The 14448-nt window shown below is 44.5% G+C and overlaps 1 protein-coding gene across 8 annotated transcripts in view; it reads right to left on the bottom strand.

Moving 5' to 3' along the window:
- The window catches only part of UCKL1 (uridine-cytidine kinase 1 like 1), a 74048-nt gene that overhangs the window by 32317 nt on the left and 27283 nt on the right, over positions 1-14448 (bottom strand). For 5 of the 8 annotated variants that reach the window (XM_058175335.1, XM_058175333.1, XM_058175331.1 and 2 more), the window contains one exon: positions 8832-8893. In XM_058175335.1, the coding sequence (XP_058031318.1) occupies positions 8832-8893 (62 nt within the window). Of the gene's footprint in view, positions 1-3487; positions 3505-8831; positions 8894-11266; positions 11457-12597; positions 12670-14448 lie in introns of those variants that run through there. The other 3 variants (XM_058175334.1, XM_058175332.1, XM_058175339.1) reach the window with 2 other exon arrangements.

Genomic DNA, 14448 nt, shown 5'->3' with positions numbered 1-14448 from the left:
TTACAGTGTATAAGGCAATAGTCTCATTCTATTTGTATATTTTTACAAAGTCAACTTATTGCCCCCCCAACAATCTGGGTCCTCATTTTACCTACCTTATAAAGGATGGAAGGCTGAGTCAACCTTGGGCCGGGCTTGAACCTGCAGTAATTGCAGGCTTTGTGTTCTTAATAACAGGCCTTACCAGCCTGAGCTATCCAGCCCCTGACAATCTCACTTAACGAACATTTCACTCAGCAACATAAATCTTGGGCTCCGTTGTGGTCGTAACTCGCGGGCTACCTGTACCGTGGAACACTTTTTATGATACATGAGAGGTAGGAGGTGGTGGAAAATTCTGGTCATTTGGTGTGGTGTTTTTTTTTTTTTTTGTTTGTTTTTAATTTGAATTTATATCCCACCCTTCTCCGAAGACTCAGGGCGGCTTACACTATGTCAAGCAATAGTCTTCATCCATCTGTATATTATATACAAAGTCAACTTAATTGCCCCCAACAATCTGGGTCCTCATTTTACCTACCTTATAAAGGATGGAAGGCTGAGTCAACCTTGGGCCTGGTGGGGCTTGAACCTGCAGTAATTGCAAGCAGCTGTGTTAATAACAGACTGTCTTAGTCTGTTGAGCCACCAGAGGCCCTATGGTTCCTGTGGTTTTTTTTTTGTTTTTTTTCTGCTTTGGTGTTTCAGTTTCCCGTTTGAAAAGTGGCGGTTCGGTCCTCCCTCCTCCGCTTCCCTTCACGAGAACGAAGTTTGAATCGGAAAGTGCAAGCAAAGAGACTTCTGATCGCAAGAAGAGAGAAACGGAAGAAAAAAAAAAAAACCCGAAGCCAAGGAGATAAAACGACGTCGACCGACTGAGGCATTTCAAGCAAAGACGGAGGCTGCCTGGAAGATGGCTCGTCTTTTGAACCAGGGCGGTTATTATCTTTGCTCGTTGGTTATGAAATGTATTTACTATGAAATGTATTTATGATGAAATTTATTTATTACGTTTATTATATTTATTTATCATGAAATCTATTTTATTGGTTATATTTATTTATTCATATATTATATTTATTTACTTATATATATATGTTTGTTTGTTTGTTTTTAATTATGAAATTTATTTATGACATCTATTTGCCGCCCAGCTCACATCCAAGGATTCTGGGTGGCTTACAACATAAAAATAAAAGCGTTTTTTAAAAAAACCCCATTAAAATCAACAATCCTAGAAACACAGTGGCAGTTAAGAAGCAAAAAGAAAATTGCCTTCCAAAACTGACAGGCAGCTGATAAAATCATCAGCAACTAAAATATTTCGAACCGTTCAAGGCCCTACAGTAAGAGACAGGGGATCCCAAGAAAATCTATTTCTACAATATGTTTTCCTTCCTCCTCTCTTTCTCCCTCCTTCCCTCTTTTTCTTCGCTCCTTCCCCTTTCTCCCTCCCTCCCTCTTTCTTTCCTTTCCCTTCTTTTTCCCTCTCTCCTTTCTTTTCCTTCCTTCCCTCCCTCTGCCCACCCTCCCTTCCTTCTTTCTCTTTCCTTTTTCTCTTTCCTTCCTTTTCTTTCCCTCTCCCTCACCTCCAACATTTTTCCCCTCTTTCTTTTTCTTCCTTCCCTCCTCCTGCCCACCCACCCTCTCTTCCTTCCTTCTCTCCCTTTCCTTTTTCTCTTTCCTTTCTTTTCTTTTCCTACCTTTTCTTCTTTCCTTCCCTCTTTCCTTTCTTCTTCTCTTCTTCCGCCCTCCCTCCCTCCTCATTATAATACTGACTAGAATGGGCTACACAGGAATCAGAGGTGCATCTCTGGAGATTAAATCGTTTTTTTTTGTCAAAATCTCAGCCGCCAGCTAGGATTGCAATTAAATGATCAAAGTCCTCACAGGATGAAAAAAGATCAAAGGCAGGTCTCTTTCATGTGTAGATCACCTCCTTGATGATTTTATGACATTAACTCTTCAGGGCAGCAATGCAAAACACATCGCCAATGCCTGTTTTACAGGCTGGTCCTCAATTTCTCAGCTTAGCCTACAGCTGCAAGATTTCCTGGTGGCCTCCTATCCAGGTTCTAACTAAGGTCAGCCCTGCTTGGTTTTGGGAGAGGTGGGGGCAGCCAAGATGAGCCGAGTACAATTCCTGTGTTTAACTACAGGCAGCCTTCGACTTACAACCGTTCACTGAATGGCCATTTGAAGTTACGATGTCCCTGAAAAAAAGGGAATTCTGACCGTTTTTTCACACTTACGACCGTTGCAGCATCTCCGTGGTCCCATGATCAAAATTCAGATGCTGACTCAGACTTATGACCATTGCTGTGTCCCAAGGTCAGGCGATAACTTTTTGCGATCTCCTGGCAAGCAAAGTCAACGGGGGAGCCCGATTCACTTAACAACCGGTTATAAACTTAAGAACGGCAGTGATTCACTTAACAACTGGGGCAAGAAAGGTCGCAAAATCGGGCACAACTCGGTTAACAACTGTCTTGCTTAGCAACAGATATTTTGAACTCAACTGCGGCTCTAAGTCGAGGACTACTTGTACTCTCTTCTCCCAGGATATTTTTTTTTTCCGATCTGCCTGTCTTAAAACTTTGCATTTCCTAGTGGTCTCCCATCCTGTTAATTATCAGGTCCCGGCTCCAATTTCCTTTTTGAAATCAGCCAGGCTGGCTATGAGTTGTCGCCCAGCCAGACCACAGAATGTCAATGCGAAGTCTACCTCCCCCCAGACCCAAGTACGCAAGGGGGTTTGTAGACCCAGAGACAAAGATTTGTATCCTCAAAAATGTATGAGAAATATCTCATAAATAAAATTTACTCCACAGTTGTTTTTATTTGGTATAATTAGAGACTGTACAGTTATAGAGACTAAGTTGATTCTAAATTTAATAACAGCAGCGAGACTTTTGGTTGCACAATACTGGAAGAGAGAAGATTTACCTACGGTTGAAGAATGGACACTTAAAGTATCAAACTTAGCAGAAATGGCAAAGATCTCTGCGTATTTGAAAGAACACTCACAAGAAAAATATGTATTGGAGTGAAGAAGGTGGATTGATTATGTTCAAAACAAGTATTGGACTAAATAGTCTATAATGTTCATAATGTTATGAATGGTATATATTACCGTATATGTTTAAATGGGAAAGGGGAATTAAGGGGGTGTTGGGAGAGCGTGTATATGAGGTAGATTTTTGTGGTATTTTAGCTTATGATTGTAAAATGTTATACCCTGCATTTTGTTCTGGGAAGTCTCGGGGAGAAGGAGGAGGGAGGGGGGGAAGGTGTGGGGGGGGGAAATGATGGTTTAAAAATTTGTTATATGTAAAACTTTTTCAATAAAAAAAATGTATGAGAAATATATATATATTTTTATACAGGTTGCTAGATTTTGGCAGCCAGAAGGAAACTGAGCTGGCCTCCGTCTTGTGCTTCAAATGCCTCGAGGGGGATGCAGAAGGGAGGAGACATGGCAAAGGAGAAAACAGGCACCCATCCTTACCTGACGCTGAGTTCACGCTGCGGGAATAACACAACAAAGAAATCAGTGAAATCAGTTATTAAAACACCAGCAGGGAAACAGGAAGCCAGGAAGGAAGTTAATTTTTTTTTAAAAAAAAATCAAAATAAAACAAGAATAAGTCTTCCATATTCACTGCCCTGCAAAATTCATGGTTTTTAAAGTCCTTTTTGCTTAAAGGAGTCACGGGCTCAGTTTTGCAATCATTTGGTTCAGTGTTGGATTCGATCGGTTGCCATTTGTTTGTTTGTTTGTAATCTGCCTTCGAATCCCTAGTGCTGCCGTGGAACGGGGTGAGCTCCCGTTACTTGTCCCAGCTCCTGCCAACCTAGCAGTTTCGAAAGCACGTAAAAAATGCAAGTAGAAAAAATAGGGACCCCCTTTGGTGGGAAGGTAACAGCGTTCCGTGTGCCTTTGGCGTTGAGTCATGCCGGCCACATGACCACGGAGACGTCTTCGGACAGCGCTGGCTCTTCGGCTTTGAAATGGAGATGAGCACCGCCCCCTAGAGTTGGCAATGACTAGCATGTATGTGCGAGGGGAACCTTTACCTTTTTAATCTGCCTTTACTATTATTATTATTATTTTTAACAAGTAACTCAAGATGGTGCAGATATCCAACATACCATCCTCCTCCTATTTTCTTCGTAACAAAAACTCAGTGAGGCAGGTTGGGCTGAGAGAGTGGGACTGGCCCGAAGTCACTCAAGACAGATTTTGTGTCTAAGGAGAGACTAGAACTCACTGTATCCTGGTGATTGACTCAAAGTCACCCAGTCGGCTTTCATCCCTAAGGCGGGACTAGAACTCACAGTCTCCTGTGATTGGCCCCAAGGCATTCCAGTCGGCCTTTATGCCTAAGGCAGGACTAGAACTCACAGTCTCCTGGTGATTGGCCCAAAGCAACCCTGACAGCTCGTATATCTAAGGTGGTACTAGAACTCGCCATCTCCTGATGGTTGGTACAGAGTCACCCAGTTGTTTGCACACCTAAAATGGGACTAAAATTCACCATCTCCAGGTGATTGGCCGAAAGTCACCCAGCTGGTTTTCATGCCTAAGGAGGGTCTAGAACTCACTTGCTCCTGATGATTGGCGCAAAGTTTCACCCTGGCAGCTCACATCACTAAGGTAAACTAGAACTCACCGTCTCCTGGTGACTGGCGCAAAGTCACTCAGCCAGTTTTCATGCCTAAGGCGGGCCTAGAACTCACCATCTCCTGGTGATCAGCCCAAAGTCACTCAGCTGGCTTTCATGTCTGATGCGGGACTAGAACTCACCGGCTCCTGGTGTTCGGCCCAACGTCACCCAGGTGGCTTTCATGCCTAAAGTGGGACTAGAACTCACGGTCTCCCGCTTTCTAGCCTAGAGGCTTAACACTAGACCAATTAGCTCTCAGGAGCTTTTTGAAGGCCCAATGGAAGCTGCGTGGACTAGATCTCAAGTGAGGGTCAAAGATACCCCACAGATGGGGCTGAGCAGCCTGGCTGAGATACCTGCTGAGCAAACCTGGGCAATCAACGCAACCCACTTCTCATCCACCCCATGCCCGACTGATCCATGCTGTTAGTCTGAAAGTGACTCCTGGAGATTAATGCAACTCATGAAGCTTTAGGAACTCCTCAACTTACGACCACAATTGAGCCTTGAATGTATATCTTTAAGTGAGAAATTTGTTACATGAGTTTTGGCTCATTTTATGACTTTTCTCGCTGCAGTTGTTAAGTGAACGGCTGCAGTTATAAGTCAGTAACATGGTGTCAGGGTGCCGATGGATGCCCCTCGAGCCAAGCTTCAAAAGAAAGCCAGTTATTTATTAGGAGCTTCATGTCGGCAGGTTCCAAGTGAAGCCAACTGTGACCCCACTTAATTTACACCCCAATCATGACCCTGTTCCCCCCTCCCCCCAGGGTGTGTCATCAATCACATTCGCCAACGGAGCAATTTCACAGGTTGTACAGATCGCTCCCCTCCGGCCGCTGTGGGTAACCCTGGGAGACAGCCTTGAGAGAGAGAGGTCTGGAATGTGCTTCCATTTTTAGCTGCCGTGCTGCTTCGTCGGTTTCCCATGCCCTTGCCTATGGCAACTCAAGAGCGGGTCAGGGATGCTTTGCGAGTGGACACATGGGTTGTTAAGTGAATCTGGTTTCCCCACTGACTTTGCTCGTCAGAAGGTCGCAAGAAGGGGATCATGTGACCTCGGGGCATTGCAACCGTCATAAATACGAACCAGTTGCCAAGCGTTTGAATTTTGATCACGTCACCACGTGGATGCTGCAAAGGTCATAAGTATGAAAAATGGTTACAAGTTACTTTTTTCAGTGATGCTGTAACTTCGAACAGACATTAAATGAACTGTTGTAAGTCGAGGACCTCCTCTACACTAGTCCCCCACTTACAGCCGCTTGTTTAGTGTCTGTTTGAACTTACAGCCGTACTGAAAAAAGTGACTTATTTCCATTTTTCACATTTATGACCGCTGCAGCATTCCTGCGGTCACGTGATCAAAATTCAAACACCTGGCACCTGGTTCCTATTTATGACGGTTACAGGGGCCCCGGGGTCACGTTTACAGGGAAATCCAAATTCACTTAACAACCGTGTGACTGACTTGACAGCTGCAGGGATTCATTTAACAACTGTGTCAAGAAAGGTCGTAAAATGGGACAAAACTCACTTAAGGAATTTCTCACTTAGCAACATAAATTCTGGGTTCAGGACTGCCCGGGTTTTTTTGTTTTTTTTTCCTGTTTTGGTGCTTTCCCCAAATTTACATTTTAAGAAGAATTCTAATATATCTCAGAAGGTGCAAATTATTTTTTCTGAAATGGTATATAGGGTTTCCTGCCTAAGCAGGGGGTTGGACTAGAAGACCTCCAAGGTCCCGTTCTATTCTATTCTATTCTATTCTATTCTATTCTATTCTATTCTATTCTATTCTATTCTATTCTATTCTATTCCTGGTTATCCTCCTCTTCTTCCTCCGTCTCACCAGGCCTGGTTTCTCCTCTTGTGGTTTTGGGTCCAACAGATTAATTTTAGGACTTTTGCAGGAACTGCTCTGGCTGCCAACCTGCTTCCGGGGCCAAGTCAAGATGCTGTTTGGCACCTTCAAAGCCCTACATGGCTTGGGGCCAGGTTATTTGAAGGACTGTCTTCTCCCAGTCAATATCTCATAACTGAATCACCAGGTGTGGGAAGGCAGGGCAGGTTATGGGTCCCATCGATTAGGGATTATCACCTGGTGGGACCACAAAACAGGGCCTTCTCGGTGGTGGCCCCTTCTTTATGGAGCATCATTCCCACAGAGGCAGGATTAGCCCCAGTGGTGAAATTCAAATTTTTTTTACTACCGGTTCTGTGGGCGTGGCTTTGTGGGCGTGGCTTTGCGGACGTGGCTTGGTGGTAGCGGCGGGGGAAGGATACTGCAAAATCTCCCTTCCCACCCTACTCCTGGGGAAGGATATTGCAAAATCTCCCTTCCTACCCTACTCCTGGGGAAGGATATTGCAAAATCTCCCTTCCCACCCTACTCCTGGGGAAGGATATTGCAAAATCTCCATTCCCACCCCACTCAGGCCAGCCAGAGGTGGTATTTGCCGGTTCTCCGAACTACTCAAAATTTCCGCTATCGTTACTCCAGAACCTGTCTGAATTTCACCCTATTGGCCCCCATCCTGCTACTTTTACGAAAGGCCCCAAAGACATCGTTTAAAGGGACTTACGACCGTTTTTTTCACACTTACGACTGTTGCAGCATCCCCAAAATTCAGGTGCTTGGCAACTGACTCATATTTATGACAGTCACAGTTCCTGGGTTCAGGTGCGATCCCACTTTTGCGACCTTCTGACGACAGGGGAAGTCGGATTCACTCAACAACCGGGTTACTAACTTAACAGACGCAGGGATTCACTTAACAACTGTGACAAGAAAGGTTATAAAACGGGCCTTGGGGACCCTGAAGGGAGATCAAGGGGTTGGTTTGATTGTAATGTTGTGGGGAGTGGAGATGGGATTTTTTTTTTCATGCCTATGGAGATTCTCAGTCATCCAGGTCATGGTTGCCCCAAATGTCCTTTTTTCAACAGGCAACTGGACATTCAGTTGCCTCTTGAAAAAAGCCCATCTTCAGATGTTTCGCTTCTCCTCCAAGAAGCTTCTTCAGCTCTGACTGGATGGTGGGGAAGGGAAGGATTTCTACTCCTTGCAGACAGCTGGTCATTTGCATCCTTTTTAGAGAGACATTGAGGCCGCTTGGAGCTTTATCTGTGACCTCAGGGTCACCCGAGTGGTGCAAATGGGTGTGGAGCCTTCTTAGAACTGCTGAAAGGATTGTGTTGTAGACTGGAGATAGGTGATATCATATCCCTCCCCCTCTGTTGAGGGAGGGCCGTTCAATTTTGACATAGATAACCTCTTTGACCCCTCTTTCAAACCAGCCGTCCTCTCGGTCCAAAATGTGGACTTTGCTGTCTTCAAAAAAGTGGCCTGTATCTTTTAAAGGCAGATGGACTGCTGAATCTAGTCCTGATGGGTTTGTTCTCCTATGTTGTGCCATGAGATTATGAAGTGGCTGTTTTGTTTCCCCTATGTACAGATCTGCAAATGGCTCACTGCATTGTACCGCATATACCACGTTGCCCAGTTTGTGGTTTTTTAAATGTTGCAAAGCACCCAGACTCACTCACGTGTGAGCTTGGGCGGCCGTATTAATTTGTCTCATAAATAAATTTTGTCTGATAGAATTCTTCCAATTTGCCCTAGAGCTCTTAAATTGTGTGGCCCCAAACAGAGGGTCTCCGCTAACAGTATAGGGCAATTTTACTCCCCCCAAAAAACATGGGATACAGGTAATCCTCAATTTATGACCACAACCGAGCCCAACATTTGTGTTGCTAAGCGAGACCGAAAAAGAATAACAAAGTTGGAAGAGATCCTGAACTATGCAGCAAGGTGGTCAACACAATAGCAATAGCACTTAAGACTTATATACCACCCAATGTCATTCCAGCTACATCTCTTAATCCAAGCAATGGCAATAGCAATAGCACTTAGACCTTATATACCGCTTCAATGTGCTTTCCAGCCCTCTCTAAGCGGTTTACAGAGTCAGCCTCTTGCCCCCAATAACCTGAGACCTCATTTTACCAACCTCGGAAGGGATGGAAGGCTGAGTCAACCTGGAGGCGGTTAGGATCGAACTGCCCGCAGTCGGCAGAATTAGCCTGCATACAATAGCACTGCGCCACCAGGGCTTTAGAGCAAAGAAGAAAACCTGATACCACCCAATGCAGGGTCTTCCCTGAACATCCATCAGGTCTCACCTCTTCCAACTGACTGTGCACATGTTGGACGATCAAGTCAATAGCAACGGTATTTCCACTACCTGAAAGAAAAATAAGAGAGAGAGAGAAAGAGTCAAATGTCACAGAGAAGAGGGAGTCAAACTATTCTCCAAAGCACCTGAGGGTAGAACAAGAAGCAAATGGTGGAAACTAATCAAGGAGAGAAGCAATTTAGAACTAAGGAGAAATTTCCTGACAGTTAGAACAATTAATCAGTGGAACAACTTGCCTCCAGAAGTTGTGAATGCTCCAACACTGGAAGTTTTTAAGAAAATGTTGGATAACCATTTGTCTGAAATGGTGTAGGGTTTCCTGCCTTGGCAGGGGGTTGGACTAGAAGACCTCCAAGGTCCCTTCCAACTCTGATTATTATTATTATTATTATTATTATTATTATTATTATTATTATTATTATTATTATTATTATTATTATTATTATTATTATTATTATTATTATTATTATATATTATATATTATATATTATATATAATATTATATATATATATAGGTCTTTGGTTGTTCGGGTTTTCTCCCGTGTAAAATTGGAAGTGTCTTGGCGACGTTTCGACCACAAAGCCAAACAACAGCTATACAGCTCACCAGCTCAAATCCCCCTGCAGCACAGACTAGACTGAGCACAACCAAGCCCCCACCAACACAGGACACACCCCCAGCCAATCAGAGCACAGAAAAAACCCCATCCAATCAGAGCACAGCCAAGCTCCCACCCAATCAGTTCAAACCCCCACTAGCAGTTAAAAGGAAGAAACAGCTGCGATCACACATTGCTCCCAGAAGCACGAAGCTGAAGCCTGAAGATGACGAATGAGACTTCGTCGAAACGTCGCCAAGACACTTCCAATTTTACACGGGAGAAAACCCGAACAACCAAAGACCTATATACAAACACCCGTGAAAACCTCAGAAAACAAATATTATATATATATATATATATATCCCTCAACACTGTCAGACTATTTACTGAATCTGCACTACTATTAATCTTCTCATCGTTCCCATCACCCATCTCTTTCCACTTATGACTGTATGACTGTAACTTTGTTGCTGGCAATCCTTATGATTTATATTGATATATTGACCATCAATTGTGTTGCAAATGTTGTACCTTGATGAACGTATCTTTTCTTTTATGTACACTGAGAGCATATGCACCAAGACAAATTCCTTGTGTGTCCAATCACACTTGGCCAATAAAATTCTATTCTATTCTATTCTAATGACCCAGGATATCCCCTAGAGGGCGCAAGCAGCCTACAGAACCTATGCAAGAAGCCTGGTTCAAAATTACGTTGCACTTTTTTTCAAACCAGCTTCCTACTTAACAAGCTCGCAACTATAGGTAGTTCTCGACATACAGCAGTTCGTTTAGTGACCGTTCGAAGTTACAACGGCACTGAAAAAAGGGACCAACCTCTTCACACTTATCAACCGTTTTTCACACTTAACGACGTGATCAAAATCCAGATGCTTGGAAACGAACTCGTATTTCTGACGCTCGCATCCTCCCAGGGTCACGTGTTCCCCTTTTGCGACCTCCTGACAAGCAAAGTCAATGGGGAAGCTGGATTCACTTAACAACCGTGTTACTAACTTAACAACAGCAGTGATTCAACCTAACAACGGTGACAAGAAAGGTTAGGAAACTTGCTTAGCAGTAGAAATTTGGGACTTGATTGTGGTTGTAAGTCGAGGAGGACCTGCAGTGCTATTCCTCGACTTACATCCATAATGGAGCCCGTCCATTACAGTCGTAATTCACGGCGGCCGTAAAACGAGGCACCCTGATGAAGAACCCAACTTTACAATCATTTTTGCAGCGGTTGTTAAGCAAAGGATTGCGATCGTAAGCAACCGCCACGGTCATGAAACGAACCCATTTTTCACTGTGGGCCGATTTTGGAAGTAAATGTCAGTTTTTGGCAAAAACATTGTAAAGTATTTTGTAAATATAGGAATGCAAACCTCAGGAAGTAAAAATTCTCTTCTACTGGAAGCAAGAAAAATAAAAATGGATGGGAAGCCCTCCCAAGCATTGTTTAATATAAATTCGATTCGATGTGGAAATATATATATATATATTAAAATTACATTCCTGAAATTATGGCAAGGCTAATTTGCAAATTCCAGGGCAGGCTGGAGTGGTCCGTTGGCAGCTGCCAGCACAACGCGGACAATAAAACCTCCAGATTCAGTGGCACTCTACCTTAATGTCCCAGAGACCAAATCCTTTCAAGTATTTTTTTTTTTTTTTTTTTTGCTGGGTGGCTGGAACCGGATTCCCAAACACTTTCAGCAAGCGAAAAGCCAGGGCAATTTGAGCAAGAGATCTGGCGAAGGGATCCCCAGGTCAGGAATCCAGCCAGGCCAGCGGCCAATAGAAAGAGGACGCCCACCTCGTGGGACCACAATGTCGGCCACTCGCATGGTGGGCTGGATATACTGGTCAAAGGCCGGCTTGACAAACTTGTTGTACTGCTTGATGACCCCGTCAATCTCTCGGCCTCGCTCACTGATGTCCCTGCGCAAACGCCGAACCAGACGGATATCTGAATCAGTGTCCACAAATATTTTCATATCCAGAAGCTGCGGAGGAAAAAAAACAAAACAAGGGAAGCCAAGTAGCATTTGGGGGTGGAGCTGTGTCTTTCAACCTTGGCAGCTTTAACATGGAACTTCAACTCCCAGAATTCACAGCTGACCAGGGGATTCTGGGAGTTGAAGTCCGTGCATGTTAAAGCTTTAGGAAATGCCAGGAGATTTGGGGTGGGAGGGTTGGACTAGAAGTGGGCTCTGCTCCCCTCACCTCAGAACTTCTGGTATGGTCACTTTGGGCCAGTTCCCCGCCTCCGCCCATGGACCAACCTCACAAGGCTGTTGTTATTTGGGAAATGAGGAAGAGGGCGTGCTAGATGAGCTATCTAGAGTTGCTGAAAGGGAGAAGGAAGGAGAAAGGGGAAGGAAAAGAAAAGGGGAGAAAGAAAGAAAGAAAGAAAGAAAGAAAGAAAGAAAGAAAGAAAGGAAGGAAGGAAGGAAGGAAGGAAGGAAGGAAGGACAAAAAAAAGAAAGAGAAAGATAAAGAAAGAGAAGGAAGGAAGGAAGGAAAAAAGGAAGGAAGGGAAAGTGGAAGAAGAAAGAAAGAAAAAAGGAAGGAAGGAAGGAAGGAAGGAAGAACAAAAAAGAAAAAGAAAAAGAAAGAGAGAGAGAGAGAAAGAAAGAAAGAGAAAGAAGGAAAGAAGGAAGGAAGGAACACACAAACGAACAAAAAAAGGAAGGAAAGGGAAGTGGAGAAAGAACCTCGGCCGCAGAGGTTGTACAAAAATGCTTTTAAAAGCCTGTGATGATCAGGCAACTCAGCTGGGATGGCCAGAGGAAAAAAAGCTTTTAAAGGGTTCTGACAATCTCGGCTGAGTTGCCTGATCGCCAGAACCTTTTAAAAAGCATTTTTTTTCGGCCGAAGAGGTTGTAAAAAAAAATGCTTTTAAAAGGTTCTGACGATCCCAGCTGAGCCACGCGATCAGAGCCTTTTTTTTAGTTTTAAAAGCATTTTTTCTGCCAAAGAAAAAATGCTTTTAAAAGTAAAAAAAAAACACTTGATTTTGCTACGGTTCTCGAACCACCCACGCCATCTCTACCAGATTGGACAATCCGTCCGAACTCTGGTCGGGGCCACCAATAATAACCCCCAATCCTAACCCCAGGGAAAAAGGCTAAAACCCAGACTTACCTTCAGGAGGTCCTTATCGGCAAATGCCATAATCCTTCAAATATAATCACGTTGGCTCCATAAAGCATTTTCTGAAAGCAAGAATTGTGCACAGAGTTTGATTAAAACATGTGATTTGTTTGTTTGTTTGATTGATTTTTAAAAAATCCGCCTTTATTACTTTATAGATAAACCTAGCTTGGATGTAGGAAAGACTGGTTTAATGTGGTTTATTGAGAGATCATTAGCAGTGTTCTGTCCCCCAACCACAATCAAGAAGACACGTGAGCTGACTATATTTGCCAGCAATTTATTCCTACGACAGATATCAGTTCTGGCAACAAACCTGAGATTGCCTGCCAAGTTCTCTTATCTCCTCAGAAGCCAGCGTAACTGCAGTTCGTTGCTGGAGCAACCAAGAGTTCAGAAATAAACAGAAATCCAGAAGCCAAATTCTTAGTCTCGAAATATTGCAGCCAAAGTTTCCAAGAGTCAGTTTTGATCAAAGAAGCTATAGAGCAGCTCCTCCTGCTTTTATACCCTGTGGGGTGTGGCTCCGTGACTCAGCACTCTCTAGGCCTGTCCCACCCCTTCTTTTGTTGTTCCCGCCTCTCCTTTCTGCAATACCTGGGATTTAACCAGGACTGATTGTCAGCAGCTGGGTCTTGAGACGTTGCCTGGGAGGGGGAAGGTGCAGGAGAAAGAGGCCTCATCATCTCCTCCACCTGGCCTGCCTCTGGGACCTGGAGCGGAGCCAGAGAGGAAGGTCCTGCAGAGGGAAGCCCTGTCGGCTCTTCCCCCTCACTCTTTTGAGTCACTCTCTGCCAGGAGGCCTGGCTCGGGAGCCGAAGATGCGACGAAAGGTTGAAAGTTGTTTTATTGAGCTGGCTCACTAGCTGTGATGGAATGTAGTCTGGATTCCCGGGAGGGAGGGGCTGCATTCCAGAGGAGCAAGAGAGAATTCAGGCCAGATAACTTGTGTGTGAGAGAGAGGGTGAAAGCAGCTCCTCCCTGTTAGTTCCCACCAGAGTGTATGTTTTATGGAGGAGCCACCACAGAGAAGCCCTTCGTGATCCTGTGAAATGGTCTCTTTAGGAGGCCCATCTAGCGAGACCAAGAAGAAGGGATTTCTCCATGGTGGCTCCCTCCCATCAAGACATGGTTTTGACAAGGGGCCTGGGGATCCCAGAGTGGGATAGAGCCCACCAAGTGGCTCATTTGATGGTTATCACCAAGAAGATGGGAGGTTGTTGCTTTTCTATTGTCCTTGTATTCGGCTTTTATCCTTGTAAGCCGCCCAGTGTCACCAAGAGTGAGGTAGGCGGCCATATATATTTTCTTAAATAAACAAGAGAGCCAGTTTTGTCAAGTGGATAAGGTCCCCAGGCTAGAAAGTAGGGGACTGTGAGTTCTAGTCCCGTCTTAAGCATGAAATCCAGCTGGGTGACTTTGGCCAATCACCAGAAGAACGGGAGTTCTAGTCCCACCTCAGGCATGAAATCCAGCTGGATTTACTTTCGCCAATCACCAAGAGAAGAGAAGTTTGAGTCCTACCTTAAGCATGGAAACCGGCTGGGTGACTTTGTGTCGCCAGGTGACTGTGAGTTCTAGTCCCGCTCTGGGTGACTTTGGCTAATTATCATTTGACTGTGAGTTGAGTCCCGCCTCAAGCATGGAAACGGCTGGGTGACTTTGGCCAATCACCAGGGACTGTGAGTTCTAGTCCCGCTTTGGGCATGAGATCCAGCTGGGTGACTTATGCCAAACACCAGAAGAATGGGAGTTCTAGTCCCACTTTAGGCACAAAAGCCAGCTGGGCGACTTTGGCCAATCATTGGGAGACTAGGAGTTCTAGTTCTGCCCTAGGCACGA

Source organism: Ahaetulla prasina, chromosome 3, assembly GCF_028640845.1.
Source record: "Ahaetulla prasina isolate Xishuangbanna chromosome 3, ASM2864084v1, whole genome shotgun sequence".
Lineage (NCBI taxonomy): Eukaryota > Metazoa > Chordata > Lepidosauria > Squamata > Colubridae > Ahaetulla > Ahaetulla prasina.
Note: the sequence above shows the minus strand (reverse complement) of the source record. Positions and strands in the feature narration are given on the sequence as shown.